At 48.4% G+C, this 15,647-nt stretch overlaps 1 protein-coding gene across 1 annotated transcript; it reads right to left on the bottom strand.

Annotated features, from left to right (window-relative positions):
• Positions 1–4,377: 4,377 nt before the first annotated feature.
• LOC140720496 (C-type lectin domain family 10 member A-like) lies at positions 4,378–14,908 on the bottom strand. Its single transcript, XM_073035343.1, has 4 exons — positions 14,795–14,908; positions 7,777–7,919; positions 7,305–7,369; positions 4,378–4,867 (listed from the first exon to the last, which is right to left on the bottom strand). Exons 1-4 carry the CDS (start codon positions 14,862–14,864, stop codon positions 4,675–4,677), a joined length of 471 nt encoding a protein of 156 aa, XP_072891444.1. The 5' UTR covers positions 14,865–14,908; the 3' UTR covers positions 4,378–4,674.
• Positions 14,909–15,647: the final 739 nt, after the last annotated feature.

Here is a 15,647-nt window from a genome sequence, read left to right as displayed (position 1 = left end):
GATGTACTTTCCGCACCATCGCAGCACGCTCTACTGGAGTCAGAAACAGTGCGCAATGCAAATATACAGATAATATACGTTAGCAATACTAAACCTAAAAGTGTGGGTATTATAGTAATCAATAAGAAGCAAGCTCTATCGTTGTCTAGGGGATAACGGATTGTCACATGGAAATATAATGTTCAGTTCAGCCCATGCAGGCTGAGGTAGTTGTTGGTCGATGTGTTGTAATTGTTGGAGAGAGAGAGAGAGAGAGCGCAAACAGTAACAGCTATTGTCTTGCAAACCTTCCTTTACTATCTTGATCCGTCGATGTGTTGCTGTGGCCATTCAAGTATGATCCCTCCGTCCTTTAGCTAGACCATTCTTCCGTGGTGGACGTCACCCAGGCAAGGGTGGACACACACATAAGCCCCCACGGGCCTCGCTATAAACACTGTGAGTTAAAATTTACCGATCCTTCGTTCGATCTCCGATGCCCCACACTTCCTCGTGGGTGTCTGATGCTCACTAGTGTGTTTCCTGGTGCGTCTGAGGGGTGTCACCCCAGACCTCACTTTTATCCCCACTCACAGGGTCTCAGATGTCAATCAGTTTTGAATGATTTAGTCCATCAAACCAGCCCACTCCAGCTGTCCACTGAGGAATTTTAATGAACAGAATAGAACCAAGTAAACAATCCTTCGCCAAAAGACAATACCAGTAAATCAATGGCTCCTCTCCTCTCTTATCAGTAGCAGATGTTCCAACTTGTTTACCTCTTATCTGTGTCTCTCTCTCTTTCTCTCTCATGAGCTGTTATCAGTAACAGATGACCTGGCATGTTTTCTTTTGTCTCTCTTACTCTCCTGTTAGCAGCATCGAAATAGTAACGGATTGCGATTCTCCAAAAGGGGGGCATGGGCAACTCTGCACCCTTCTGCCCATCAGAGTTGTTCATCCTTCGTAACAGTTAACTGATTAAGAAAACTATGCCAGTGGTCCTTTCACAGTATGAGGCTCACAGACAATACCAAGAATGTTAAACTCACCCGAAGTCACAACCTGATGTCTCTTACAACAGACTCTGAACTTTCCACAGATCAGGTCCTCTAAATCTCCAGATTTGTCGCTGGTCGATTATGCAGCCCCATGAGCGAATTCATACCTTCCTTGTTCCTCAGTTCCACCTTTAAGGCCTCGCCTCAGCCTACATTATACATTAGCGCGGCTGAAACAGTGGTGAACTGGAAGGTTGAGCTAACAGACCTGACCCTCCTGCAACCAACGCCACCTAATGGCTAAACTATCGTGCTTCGAGTCGTTGGCCCCTACCCTGAGCTCATCTGTCCTTCGTTCAATACTTCCTGCATTGAAACGTACGCAGCTCAGAACATGAGTCCCAGCGGGCTTAACATTTTGCTTGCTGACTTTGTCTGAGGTCTTGACAACTCTGTCTCAACAATCACTCCACTATCTGTTCAATCATTCTGGTTATCACCCACTGCAACTCTACTTTAAACACCACAACGACCCCTTTCTTAATGGCAAACCTTCCCGCTGGTATGTTAGTTCCGCTCCGGTTCAGGTGTAAACTGAGCGAGATCCAGATGGCGGAGAAAATGAAGGAGCTGCACAGCGAGGGGCGGTGTGGCGCGACCTCCAGGCAGGACTCTGTGCTGTCGGCAGAAAAACTAGCTCAGTTGTTGCAGTTTGAATATTTCGGAGGCTTTTAAATTGCCTCGAACTTCAAGTTGATTATATGTATGCTCACGCGCGCGCGTGCGTGTGTGCGCGTGTATATAAAGCGTGACAGTATTTCACTGATATCCGACATATGCTTGATATATTTCTATTTTATACATATTATGTGTGCTTTGTGCCTCGTGTGACAGTTGGTAATGTCTTTTGCAGCTTGGCCCCGGTCATGTGTGATGGAATTGCAAATAAACTTAAATTGAAGTGAATTGAAATGAACTGAAACCGTCTTGTCTGTACAGGTCGCACCTTCCGTGGAAGAGAGCCCAGTGATTCACAAATCTGAAGCACTCGTTCCAACCCAAACATTTTAGCCACATTTTAAACTGAATGTTCTTTCAAATTTTGGCCACACCTGCACATACATATGGTTGGAGAACTGGCGCCCTTTTCCTACCTATATACTGGAGACGATAACGACCGCATCCCAACGAGGAATCTCGATCTCGTCCGCAGTACCTTTTTTTCCACTCCTCTAACAAAGATAACCCTACCGATACAGCAGGCCATATTTCACCCCCTTCCCTACTGAGCCACAGAACCATAGTCACCGCCAGAGACCTGATCGATGAGACTTTGCCCTACTTGGTCATTTGCACCTCTCCCCTCCCATCCAGAATTATCCGAAGTGGTCTACCTGTTATTGAGCGGGTTGGCCTCAAGGGGTCTCTGCACTGGTTCTGGCTGTTTAACCCATTTCACCTTCCTGTCTGTCACCCAGTTTCCTGTGTCCTACACATTGGGGGTAAATACATCTCTATATGTCCTCCTTATCACCCCCTCGGCTTCCCGAATGATTTCCGAGTTCATCCAGTTCCAGTTTCAACTCTGTAACGCAGAGTGACAGAAGGTGCAGCTGGATGACCTTCTTAATGGTGAAGTTGTCAGAAGCCTTTGACGTCTCCCTGCCTTCCCATATCTAGCAAAGGAGTATTCAACTCTTCTGCCAGACATTGCTACTGCTCTGAATTTTCGATTTTAAAGAAAGAAGCAATAATTAAACTGAAAGCAAATCAACCAACAGTTCTGCGCCTTCTCTCACTCAAGAATCTCCTCCTTGAAAATTCAAAGAGATAAACCCTCTGACTTCCACTCTTCCGCCAGTCTTTCCCTCTAGTCCGGCTCATCTCTCTCTCTCTCTCTCTCTCTCTCTCTCTCTCTCTCTCTCTCTCTCTCTCTCTCTCTCTCTCTCTCTCTCTCTCTCTCTCTCTCTCTCTCTCTCTCTCTCTCTCTCTCTCTCTCTCTCTCTCTCTCTCTCTCTCTCTCTCTCTCTCTCACACACACACACACACGCACACACATTCAAACACTGAGTGAAAATCTCTCCACATTGTCCCATCTAACACCCTTGGGTTCAGAGACACAGAATGAAACTCCCTCCACACAGTCGCAGTACCCACTCCTGAAGTTAGACACTGGGTGACGCTTTCTCCGGACCGTCCTATCGCACACACCCGGGTTCAGACACAAACTGATGCTTACACCCCCGGGTCCCTTCAGTAACTCCGATATTCCGAAGCACCTTCCCTCTCATCAATCCCCAGAACTCCGCCGTTCCTGAAGTCTTGAATTGTGTGCCGGCTCGGAGAAGTACGTGTGTTTTTGTACAGAGGGTGTGCAGGGAACCGGAAAGAATTGGAAGAGGGGGTGGTTTTGGTGGGAGCACGGACGTGGTGGTGAGATATCAGTCACTGGGATGAAGTGTTGTCGAACCAAACGATCGGCCTGTTCACACAGAACAGTGCAGACGCTCAGAACCGAGAGATCGATATCCGGTGGAAAGGGGCTGGGTGGTTTAACAACAGACGTCACCTCTCCCCCTTCCACCCCAATAATTCCATATTAGCAGAGAGAGAGGGAGACGTGTGGAGGAGGGATAGGGTTAACGGAATCGTGGAGGACCTGCAGGGGATGGAGCGGGTCAGGGAGACGGTGAGAGGAGTTGGGGAAGGAGGTGATAACAGAGACGTCACGGAGTGTAGGGGATGGAGTGTGATGGAGTCAGGGTGTGTAGAAGAAGATGGCGGTGGCGGAAACGGGGAGGGCTGCAGGGGAAGTGGCGGATGACGGTGACGAGGAAGGTCGGCTGGGAAGGAGGGCTGACGACGAACAGGAGACTGAAAACTCAATGAACCAGGAACACCTTCTTCCCCTCCGCCAGCATTTTCTTGAACACATGAGCACCAACTCCACATTTTTGCGGCATTTATTAGCTTTTTGCATTTGATATTAATTTTACATATTTGCGCCCGACTGATCCTTCGAAAGAACAAATCTCAGGTGGTCTAAGTCACATACAATAAAACAGGCCGTGAATCCGGTAGAAAAGATGCGATACAGGTGGACAGGACATTTGGCACGCTGGCCTTCATCAGTAAGGACACTGAGTTCGGGAGTCGGAGGTCACGTTGCAGTCGCAGATGACGTCGGTCAGGCCGCACTTGGGGTATGGAGTTCAGTTCTACTTGCCTTGCTCTAAGAGAAATCTCAACGAACTGGAAAGATTGCAGAGGGAGATTTCCGAGGATGCTGCCGGGACAGGAGGGACTGAGTTATGGAGCGAGGTGATTGAGGTGAGAGTAGCTAAAGACAGAAGCGGGGAGCGAGTTGGGTTGGATAAAAGGGACACAGTGGGATGGGGAGAGTGGGTAGAGAATGAGTAGTGAATCGAGAGAGAGACCGGTATAGAAGGGGTAATTGGGGGAGAGGGAGGCAAGAAAGCGGGGTGAGGAAAACGGGGATGAAACAGAGGAGGCGAGATTGGAGACGGATTTAAGTGAGAGCCTTTATAGGGACAAGGATACAGGGAGGGCAAGATCGTGAGTAAGATTGCGATAGAATAAAGAGGCAACAGGGTGAGGGGGAGGGGTAGCGGCGCGGAGGGGTAGTATGAATGGTTGAGAGAAATGGGGGAGAAAGAGGGTTTTATCATTATATTCAAGTCGGTCCCACTTGTTGTTGACAGAGATCCTGGATCTTTTCAGAAATATCTGGGCACAAAGGTGCAGATTTCTCACAGATGAAACGCTTAAGAACCTGACTACAAGGTTTACCCCGACTCTGCCAAGTACATACACCGCAATTGAAATCTCCAGCGTTCATCCAGTACACGACATACGAAACCACATTCCTATCAAAGAGGGGTAAACAATTTAAACGCACCTCCAGCAGTCAGTCCGCAAAACCACTGATACTGTCCCTCGCCATTGACCTGTGGCACCCCAACATCTCCCACAACCCCACTTCCCCAGCACATCCCTGTGTCAGTCACCAGATTACTCAAACTGACCCACTCTCTCCCTGCAGCCCTGTGTCAGTCATTAAAGTCATTAAAGTAATCGCTTGCCCCACCCTCTACCCACATATCTGTGTCAGAGACCAGAATAATAACAGTACCCAACCTTCGCCTCACACGCCCGTGTCAGTCCCCAAAATATTCCCACGGTGCCAGTGTCTTCCAAGGCCCCATGTCAGTCTTCAAAATGCTCCCACTTCTTTACTGTCTCCCCACAGGCCTGTGTTTTCTGCCTAAATACTGACACTCACCACTCCCACCCCACAGATCCGTGTCAGTCCAAACTACACCCACTGCCTGTCTCTCTCCCCACGGCCCCGTGGTAGTCCCCAAAATACTTGCATTTCCCACTCTCTGCTCAAGTTCCCGTGCAAGTTCCCAAAATAATCCCAAGGCTAGCCTTCTCCCTAAAGATCTGTGTCAACCACCAGAAGACTCCCACATTGCACTCTCTTCCCACAGCCCATGTCAGTTACAACATTTGGAGAAGGAAGTCTGAGGATCAGAACGGGAATGCGGCGGGAGCCATATTGATTTTTTCTTCATCTCATCAGAGGTAAGACAGGCGGGACTGAGCAGGCGTGTGACGTCGGGCAGTGAAGCGAGGAAGATGTAAAAGGGAGTATACAGGAGGCAGTGTCGTTTTGCGGGCAGCGGAGTGAGCCGGGAGCAGAGTGAAGGCTTAAGGGCTTTGTCTCAGTGGGCTTAGACGGAAACGGGTGAGGCAAGGTAGGTTTAGTTTTTAATTTTTCCTGTTATTTGAGGAAAGGGAGAATTATGAGTGTGAAGACAGCTTGTTTTCTCGTGTCAGCTGTGGGAGGTCCTGGAGTCTCCTAGCCTCCTGGACATGTACATCTGCGCCAGGTGCGCAGAGCTGCAGCTCCTAAGGGACCGTGTTCTTCGTCTGGTCAGGGAGAGTGAGGAGTTGATAGAGATTAGTTACCGGAAGATGGTCACAACAGGGCTACGGGAGTCAGACAGGTGGGTCACTGTTAGGAGAGAGAAGGGGAATAGTCAGGTAACAGAGAGTTCCCCAGTTGCTGTACCCGTTGACAATAAGTACTCCTGTTTGAGTACTGTTGGTGGGGGGATGGGTGCAACCTACCTGGGCCAAACGACAGTGGCCGGGCCACCGGCACAAAGAGTCCGGCCCTGTAGCTCTGAAGGGTAAGGAAAGGAAGAGGAAGGTAGTAGTAATCGGGGACTCAATAGTTAGGGGGTCAGATAGGCGACTCTGTGGACGCTGTCAGGAGACCCGGATGGCAGTTTGTCTCACTGATGCCAAGGTCCGGGATGTTTCTGATCGCGTCCAGGATATCCTGAAGTGGGAGGGTGAGGAGCCAGAGGTCGTGGTACATATAGATACCAATGACAAAGGGAGGAAAAGGGAAGTAGTCCTGAAAGGAGAAAATAGGGATTTAGGAAGGGAGTTATGAAGAAAGACCGCAATGGTAGGAATCTCGGGATTACTGACTGTGCCACGCGACAGTGAGAGTAGGAATTGAATGAGGTGGAGGACAAATGCGTGGCTGAAGGATGGAGCAGGGGGCAGAGATTCAAGTTTCTGGATCACAGGGACCTCTTTTGGGGAACGTGTGACATGTACAAAAAGGACGGGTTACACTTGAATCCTAGGGGGACAAATATCCCGGCCGGGAGATTTGCTTAGACTACTTGGGAGACTTTAAATAAGAATAGCTGGGAGTGGGAATCAATTTGAAGAGACGAGGAAAGATGAGGCTAGTTCACAAATTGAGAAAGCTAGTAGACAGTGTGTGAGGGAGGATAGCAGGTGACAGAGAAGCGGTGCGCTCAGACCGAAGATGTAGGGGAGAAGTCAAAAAAAGAAGATAGTCTTGGTGAGACCAGCCCCGAGTAGAAGGACTGAGACAGCCTATTTCCGTGCTTTAATTGTTATATTGTTATATAGATATATAGTTATATTAATTTTACTGCGCACTCTCTACCAACAGCCCGTGTCGATTCCCTAACAAAGCCAATTGCCCATTCTCTCACCGTAGAACTTTCTCTGCCTCCAAAATGCCCCGATTGCCCACTCTCACCCCACAGCCCTTGTCAGTCCACAAACACATTCTAACACCCTCTCCCTTTAGGCATCCGTGTCTGACCACAAACTAATCCCACTGCACACAACCTTCCCGCAGCCTGTGCCAGTCCCCAAAATCAATCCACTGCCCACTCGCTTCTCTCAGCCTGTATCAATCCGACGGCCCACTTTCTTCTCAGAAACTTGCAAGATCCCAAATCTCACCCGTCTTTGCATTTTCCAATCCAATATGAACTGCCTTGGTCGCTGACAGCTTTGGCAACAAACTTCTGTGAAATTAAATTGTTATCATTAATGACTGAATTCGAGCAAAATTTAAGGAGCGTCCCTTTATGTCTGACCCCAGGAGAGCGTGAAGGGAAGGTGTTGAAGGAGCTTGATTCCGTGTCTCATCACCGGAGAATGTAATGGCACGGAGTAGAGGTAGCCTCACTCTGTGTCTGATCCCGGGAGTGTGTGATGTGACGGTGTGGAGGGAGCTCTCTGTGTCTGACCCCGGTAGTGTGTGATGGGACGGTGTGGAGGAAGTTCCACTCTGTGTCTGACTCCGGGAGTGTGTAATGGGACCGTATGGAGGGAGATTCACTCTTTGTCTGACCTGGGACCTATGAGATCAAACGGTGTGGAGGGAGTTTCCCTCTGGTGTGGATATATCTTCCGTCGATCGGATACGTACCTCCTCTTCTGCTGAATTTATTTCAAGAAGATTAGAGTCTGAGTTCGAACAATAATGTTTCGCTTCATAGTAGGAAATGTGAAACGTGGATATAAAATAACTCGAGTCTTTATTTCTGATCCAATCCTGGGAAAACGCTTGCTCTGGAAATTAGAAACAAGAAAAAGTGAATCTCCCTGCGTACTGTCCATTACATCCGCTGTGTGTCAGACACAGAAAGAGGATCCCTCCACATCGTCCCATCACATAGAACTGGTCAAATACACAATTAAACACCCTCCTCACCGGTCCCTTGACAAATTTGCTCCGGAATTTCCGAACAAGTAACAATGAATCCCTTACATCGGTCCATTGCATCCGCCGGAAGACAGACATAGAGTATGGATCCCTGCACACCGTCGCATCACACAATCCCGGGGTCAGTCACAGAGTGAAGCTCCCTCCACACCGTCCCATCACAAACTCCCGGGGTCAGACACATAGTGAATCTCCCTCCACACTGTCCCATCACACACTCCAGAGGTCGGACACAGAGTGAAGCTACCTTCACTCTGTCGCATCACACAATCCTCGGGTTGGACACAGAGTGATGCTCCCACCAGACTGTCCCAACACACAATCCTATTGTCAGAAACAGAGTGGAGCCACTGTCAGATCACACACTACAGAGGTCAGATATAAATGATGCAGCCACAATAGCATTCCATCGCTCGCACACTGTGTTAGTCACAGAGTGAAGCTCCTTCCACATCATCCTGTCACAGTCGACAGAGGTCAGATGCAGAGTGACACTCGCTCCATACAGTCCCATCACACTCCCGGGGGTTTCACCCAGTGTGAGCTCCTTATTGCACTGTCCCATCAGACACTTCCGGTAAAAGACAGAGTGAAGTTCCCTCCTCACTCTCCCAATGCTCATTCCTCCTTGCATAGCATCTCATCGCAAACACACTGTGTCAGGCACAGGGCAAAGCTCACTCCACACTGTCCCATCACACACTCCCCGGGTCAGACACCGAGTGAATCTCACTCCACACTGTCCCATCACACACTCCCGGAGTCAGACACAGAGTGAAACTCCCTCCACACCGTCCCATCACACACTCCCGGAGTCAGACACAGAGTTAATCTCCCGCGAAACTGCCCCATTATAAGTTCCCGGGGTCAAATACAAACTACCCTCTCGCCCTTCTATCACGCATTCCCGTCGTCAGAATCAAACTGAAGCTCGTTCACTCCGTCCCATCACAATCTCCTGCTGTCAGACTCAAATTGAAACTCCCGCCACGGCACCCAATTACACATTCGCAGGACCGGTCACAAGGTGTATCTCCCTCAACTCCGACCCATCACAAGCTTTAGGAGTCAGTTAGAAACATAGAAACATAGAAAATAATTTAGGAGTAGGCCATTCGGACCTTCGAGCCTGCACCGCCATTCAGTATTATCATGGCTGACCATCCAACTCAGAACCCTGTACCTGCTTTCTCTCAATACCCCCTGATCCCTTTAGACACAAGGGCCATATCTAACCTCCTCTTAAATATAGCCAATGAACCAGCCTCAACTGTTTCTTGTGGCAGAGGATTCCACAGATTCACCACTCTGTGTGAAGAGGTTTCTCCTCATCTCGGTCGTAAAAGGCTTCTCCTTTATCCTTAAACTGTGACCCCTCGTTCTGGAGTTCCCCAACATCGGAAACAATCTTCCTGCATCTTGCCTGTACAATCCCTTTAGAATTTTATACGTTTCAAGATGATTCAAGGTGAGTATAAGCCTAGTCGATCCAGTCTTTCTTCACATGAAAGTCCTCCCATCCCAGGAATGAATCTGGTTAACCTTCTTTGTACTCCCTCTATGGCAAGAATGTCTATCCTCAGATTAGGGGACCAAAACTGCACACAATAATCCAGGTGCGGTCTCACCAAGGCTTTGTACAACTGCAGTAGAACCTCACTGCTCCTGTACTCAAATCCTTTTGCTATGAATGCCAACATGCAACTTGCCTTTCTCACCGCCTGCTGTATCTACATGCCCACCTTCAATGACTGGTGTACAATGACACCCAGGTTTCGTTGCACCTCTTCTTTTCCTAATCGGGCACCGTTCACATAATAATCTGTTTCCCTGTTCTTGCAACCAAGGAGGATAACCTCACATTTATCCACATTAAATTGCATCTACCATGAATTTGCCCACTCGCCTAACCTATCCAAGTCACCCTGCATCATCTTAGCATCTTCCTCACAGCTAACACCGCCGCCCAGCTTCATGTCATCCGCAAACCTGGAGATGCTGCATTTAATTCCCTCGTCTAAATCATTAATATATATTGTAAACAACTGGGGTCCCAGCACTGAGCCTTGCCGTGCCACACTAGTCACTGCCTGCCATTCTGAAAAGGTCCCGTTTACTCCCACGCTTTGTTTCCTATCTGCCAACCAATTCTCTATCCGCATCAATACCATACCCCAATACCATGTGCTTCAAGTTTGCACATTATTCTCCTGCGTGGGACCTTGTCAAAAGCCTTTTGAAAATCTAAATATACCACATCCACTGGCTCTCCCCTCTCCACTCTACTAGTTACATCTTCAAAAAATTCGATAAGATTCGTCAGACATAACTTTCCTTTCACAAATCCATGCTGACGTTGTCCGATGATTTCACCTCTTTCAAAATGTGCTGTTATCATATCTTTGATTACCGACTCTAGCATTTTCCCTACCACTGATGTCAGGTTAACCGGTCTATAATTTCCCGGTTTCTCTCTCCCTCCTTTTTTAAAAGGTGAGGTTACATTAGCCACCCTCCAATCCTCAGGAACTAATCCAGAATGCTAAGGAGTTTTGAAAAATTATCACTAATGCCTCCACTATTTCTTGGGCTATTTCCTTAAGCACTCTGGGAGGCAGACCATCTGGCCCTGGGGAATTTTCTGCCTTTACTCCGTTAAATTTACCTAACTCCTCTTCCCTACTAACATGTATTTCCCTCAGTTCCTCCATCTCACAAGAACCTCGGTCCCTTACTATTTCCGGAAGATTATTTATGTCCTCCTTAGTGAAGACAGAACAAAAGTAGTTATTCGATTGGTCTGCCATGTCTTTGTTCCATATGATCAATTCACCTGTTTCTGACTGTAAGGGACCTACATTTGTCTTGACCAATCTTTTTTTTCTTTTCACTTATCTATAAAAGCTTTTACAGTCAGTTTTTATGTTCCCTGCCAGCTTTCTCTCATAATCGTTTTTTCCCTTTCCGAATTAAGCCCTTTGTCCTCCTCTGCTGGTCTCTGAATTTCTCCCAGTCCTCAGGTGTGCCGCTTGTTTTGTTTTTTTGCTAATTTTTGTTTCTTCTTTTGACGATACTATCCCTAATTTCCCTTGTCAGCCAAGGGTGCAATACCTTCCCTGGTTTATTATTTTGCCAAACTGGGATGAACAATTGTTGTAGTTGATCCATGCGATCTTTTAATGCTTGCCATTTCATATTCACTGTCAATCGTTTATGTATCATTTGCCAGTCTATCTTAGCTAGTTCACGACTCATACCTTCAACGTTACCCTTCCTTAAGTTCAGAAACTTTGTTCCTGAATTAACTATGTCACTCTCCATCTTAATGAAGAATTCCACCATATTATGGTAACTCTTACCCAAGGGGCCTTGCACGACAAGATTGCTAACTAACCCTTCCTCATTGCTCAATACCCAACCCACAATGGCCTGCTCTCCAATTGGTTCCTCGACATGTCGGTTCAGAAAACCATCTCGCATACATTCCAAGAAATCCTCTTCCTCAGCACCCTTACCAATTTGTTCACCCAATCTATATGTAGATTGAAGTCACCCATTATAACTACTGTTCCTTTATTGCACGCATTTCTAATTTCCTGTTTAATGCCATCCCCAACCTCACTACTACTGTTAGGTGACCTGTACACAATTCCCACAAGCGTTTTCTGCCCCTTAGTGTTATGCAGCTGTACCCATATCGATTCCACATCCTCCAGACTAATGTCCTTCCTTTCTATTGCGTTAAACTCCTCTCTAACCAGCAAAGCTACCCCACCTCCTTTTCATCCCTGTCTATCCTTGCTGAATATTGAATATCAATGGATGTAGAGCTCCCATCTTTGGTCACCCTGGAGCCATGTCTCTGTGGTCCCAACAATATCATATTCATTAATAACAATCTGCACATTCAATTCATCCACCTTTTACGAATGCTCCACGCATTGACACACAAAGACCTCAGGTTTGTTTTTACAACATTCTTAGCCCTTATATAATTATGTTGAAAAGTGGCCCTTTTTGCTTTTTGCCCTGGATTTGCCTGCCTGCCACTTTTACTTTTCACCATACTACTTTTTGCTTCTACCCTCATTTTACACCCCTCTGTCTCTGTGCTCTTGTTCACACCCCCTGCCATATTGGTTTAAAGCCTCCTGAACAGCAGTAGCAAACGCTCCCCCTAGGACATTGGTTCCAATCCAGCCCAGGTGCAGACCGTCCTCTTTATACCGGTCCCACCTCCCCCAGAACTGGTTCCAATGCCCCAGAAATTTGAATCCCTCCCCCTTGCACCACTTTACAAGCCACGTATTCATCTGAAATATCCTCCTATTTCTACTCTGACTAGCACGTGGCACTGGTAGTAATCCAGAGATTATTACCTTTGTGGTCCTACTTTTTAGTTTATCTCCTAACTCCCTAAATTCACCTTGTAGGACCTCATCCCGTTTTTTACCTATATCGTTGGTACCTATGTGCACCACGACCACTGGCTGTTCACCCTCCCATTCCAGAATGCCCTGCAGCCACTCAGAGACATCCTTGACCCTAGCACCAGGGAGGCAACATACCATCCTGGAGTCTCGTTTGCGGCCACAGAAATGCCTATCTATTCCCCTTAAAATCGAATCCCCTATCACTATAGCTCTCCCACTCCTTTTCCTTCCCTCCTGTGCCGCAGAGCCACCCATGATGCAATGAACTCAGCTGCTGCTGCCTTCCCCTGATGAGACATCTCCCCCAACAGTATCCGAAACAGTATATCTGTTTAGGAGGGAGATGACCTCAGGGGACTCCTGCACTACCTGCCTACTGCTACACTGTCTAGTGGCCACCCCTTCCCTTTCTGCCAGTGTAGCCTTTACCTGCGGTGTGGCCAACTCACTGAACGTGCTATTCACGGCTTTCACAGCATCGCGGATGCTCCAGTATGAATCCAATCGCAGCTCCAGACGCTCAATGCGGTCTGCCAGAAGCTGCAGTTGGACACACTTCCTGCACACATAGTCGTCAGGGACACTTGAAGCATCCCTGATTTCCCACATGCTGCAGGATGGACAAACCACGGGGCCGATCTCAGCTGCCATAACCTACCCAATACTTGCCTCAACTTTTGAAACTTCCTCCTTTTAAAGGATCTTACCCGGCCTTACCTCACTTGGAGTGAAGCTTGTCCTCAGCCTCTGCGCGCCGAAGCCTCTGGAGACAAAGCCTTCCTATTCTGTCTCCCACTACTTCGTCGCCCGCTAAAACGTCGCCCCACTCCGTCTAACAGTTCTCTTTAAATACTCCCGCTGCCTCACGGTCCGACTTACACGCGCTTGCGCAGCCGTGCCCCCGATAGGAGTTACAAACTCCTTTCCAACAGCCTATCATAGAGATCCTGAGGGACAGACACAAATAGAATTTCAATCCAAACCGTCCCGTTACATACTCCTGGGGTGAGACACATGAATTAGCTCCGTCCGCAATTTCCAATCACGCAACCCGTTGCTAGACACTGAGGGATTCTCCTTCAGCACTGTCCCATCACAGAATCCAGGAGTAAACATAGAGTCGAACTCCCTTATACTATTACATCATACCCACATGGAGTCAGATATAGAGTGAAGGTCCTTGCACACCATTCAATCACACACTTCTTGATTGGGCAGACACAAATTTGGGTTCCATCCATAACGTCACGTCAAACACTCTCGGGGACAGATAAAGAAAGAAGCTTTTGTCTCACAGTCTCATTATACTCTCCCAGTGTCAGATGCAAAGCGATGCTCCTTTCACACTGTCCCATCACACACGACCGGGGTAAGTCTCAGACTGAAGCTTTCACTCCACCACACTGTCAAATACTCCTTGGGTCAAACATGGAGCGATGCTCACTGCATGCTCTCCCAGCACCCAGTCCTGCAGACAAACAAAGAACGAACTTCCCTCCACACTTCCCCAACACACACCCCGTGGACAGATTAGAAATGAAACACTCTCTGCACCATCCCGCCGCATACTCACGTCGTCAGACACAGTATGATGGTCTTTCTACCCTATGACATCAAATAACACAGGGGTCAGAAAGGGGGCGAAGCTCTCCCACCCACACCATCCGATCACACACTGCAAGGGTCAGACACAGAGGGAAGCTGCCTCCACACCGTCCCATCACACATTCCCGAGACTAACACAGTGTAAATCTCCCTCCTTACATCACTCTCTTCCTGGCGAGTCACAGAGTCAAGCTCTCTCTCAACCGTCCCATCACGCTCAGCTGTGCTCACACACAAAGCGAAGTTCCGCCCACGCTCTCCCATGGCACACTGACGGGTTCAGACTCGCTACACAACATCCAATCACACAATCCGGTGACACATAGAATGAACGTCCCTCTGCACTGTCCCATCACACAGTCCCGGAGTCAGACACAGACGTTCTCTCTCCACGATCCCGTCACACTCCTGGATTCAGACACAGAGCGAAGTCCCCTCTGCAACGTCCCGTCGAACACTCACGGATTCAGAGTGAAATGCTCTCTCCACGGTGCCAAAACACACTTCAGGGGACAGACATCCTCCACGCAGCCCCATAACACACTCACCGGGTCAAACACAGAGTGAATGATCCTCCACACCATCTCTGCATACAGTCCCGATGTCAAGCACAGAGTGACGCTTCCTCTCTCCATGCCTGCCCTATGTTGAGGTGCGGGTGAAAGAGGGGGATGATGTCTCACCTCTTCTGCTGGTCAACAATTCACAGATTTGAGCCTTGGTTTCGTTGAGAGATCTGTACTTCGTTTCCATCTCCGTGAACTGATGACGGAGTTCAGCTTGGTAGTTTCGGTGGCAGTTTTCCTTGGAATGACGAATCAGTGACACTGAGAGAGATGGTGATGGATGTTTAGCGTTTACAGTGACACGTGAGTCAGCGTCACGCTACCGAACGGGTCACAGAGAGTGTTATGTCAGTGTCACGGTGAAGGGTGTCACAGTGAAGGATGTGCTGGTGGCACAGTGAGAGGCATCGGCGCCACCTTGAGGCAGGCAGACATATTGATCCCGAGGGAAATGAGAGGCGTGTCTGTGTCACGCTGAGGGGTATATCAATGTCCCGATGAGAATTTAGTTCATGTTTCAGTGGGGGTCTGCATAAATATCCTGTCGGTCAATCCGAGTTGCTGTCAGGAACGTGTCGGTGTCACTGTGACAGGTGTTTAGGTGCCCTGGCCCGAGATGTGCGGGTCACAATGAAGTGCTTCTCGATGTCACGGCGTGAGAAATCTCAGAGTGAGGAGCGTGGAGATGTCACGGTGGGTGGAGTATCTGTGTCATGGTGTGGGGTGTGCTGGTCTCAAAGAGAGGGGTGTGTCTGTGTCACGATGAGAGGCATGTTATGACGACGGTGGGTGTGACAGTGTCACGCTGAGGTATGCATCGACGTCACAGGGTGTAATACGTAGGTTTTGCTGTGAATTTCGAAGTCACTATCGCGGTGAGGGGCTTACCTGTGTCAGGGTGAGGTGTGGATAATTGCCTCAGTGAGTGGTACATCGGTGATATGTTGAGGGGCGATACCGTCTCGGTAAG

Source organism: Hemitrygon akajei, unplaced genomic scaffold, assembly GCF_048418815.1.
Source record: "Hemitrygon akajei unplaced genomic scaffold, sHemAka1.3 Scf000043, whole genome shotgun sequence".
In the NCBI taxonomy this organism is placed as follows: Eukaryota; Metazoa; Chordata; class Chondrichthyes; order Myliobatiformes; family Dasyatidae; genus Hemitrygon; species Hemitrygon akajei.
Note: the sequence above shows the minus strand (reverse complement) of the source record. Positions and strands in the feature narration are given on the sequence as shown.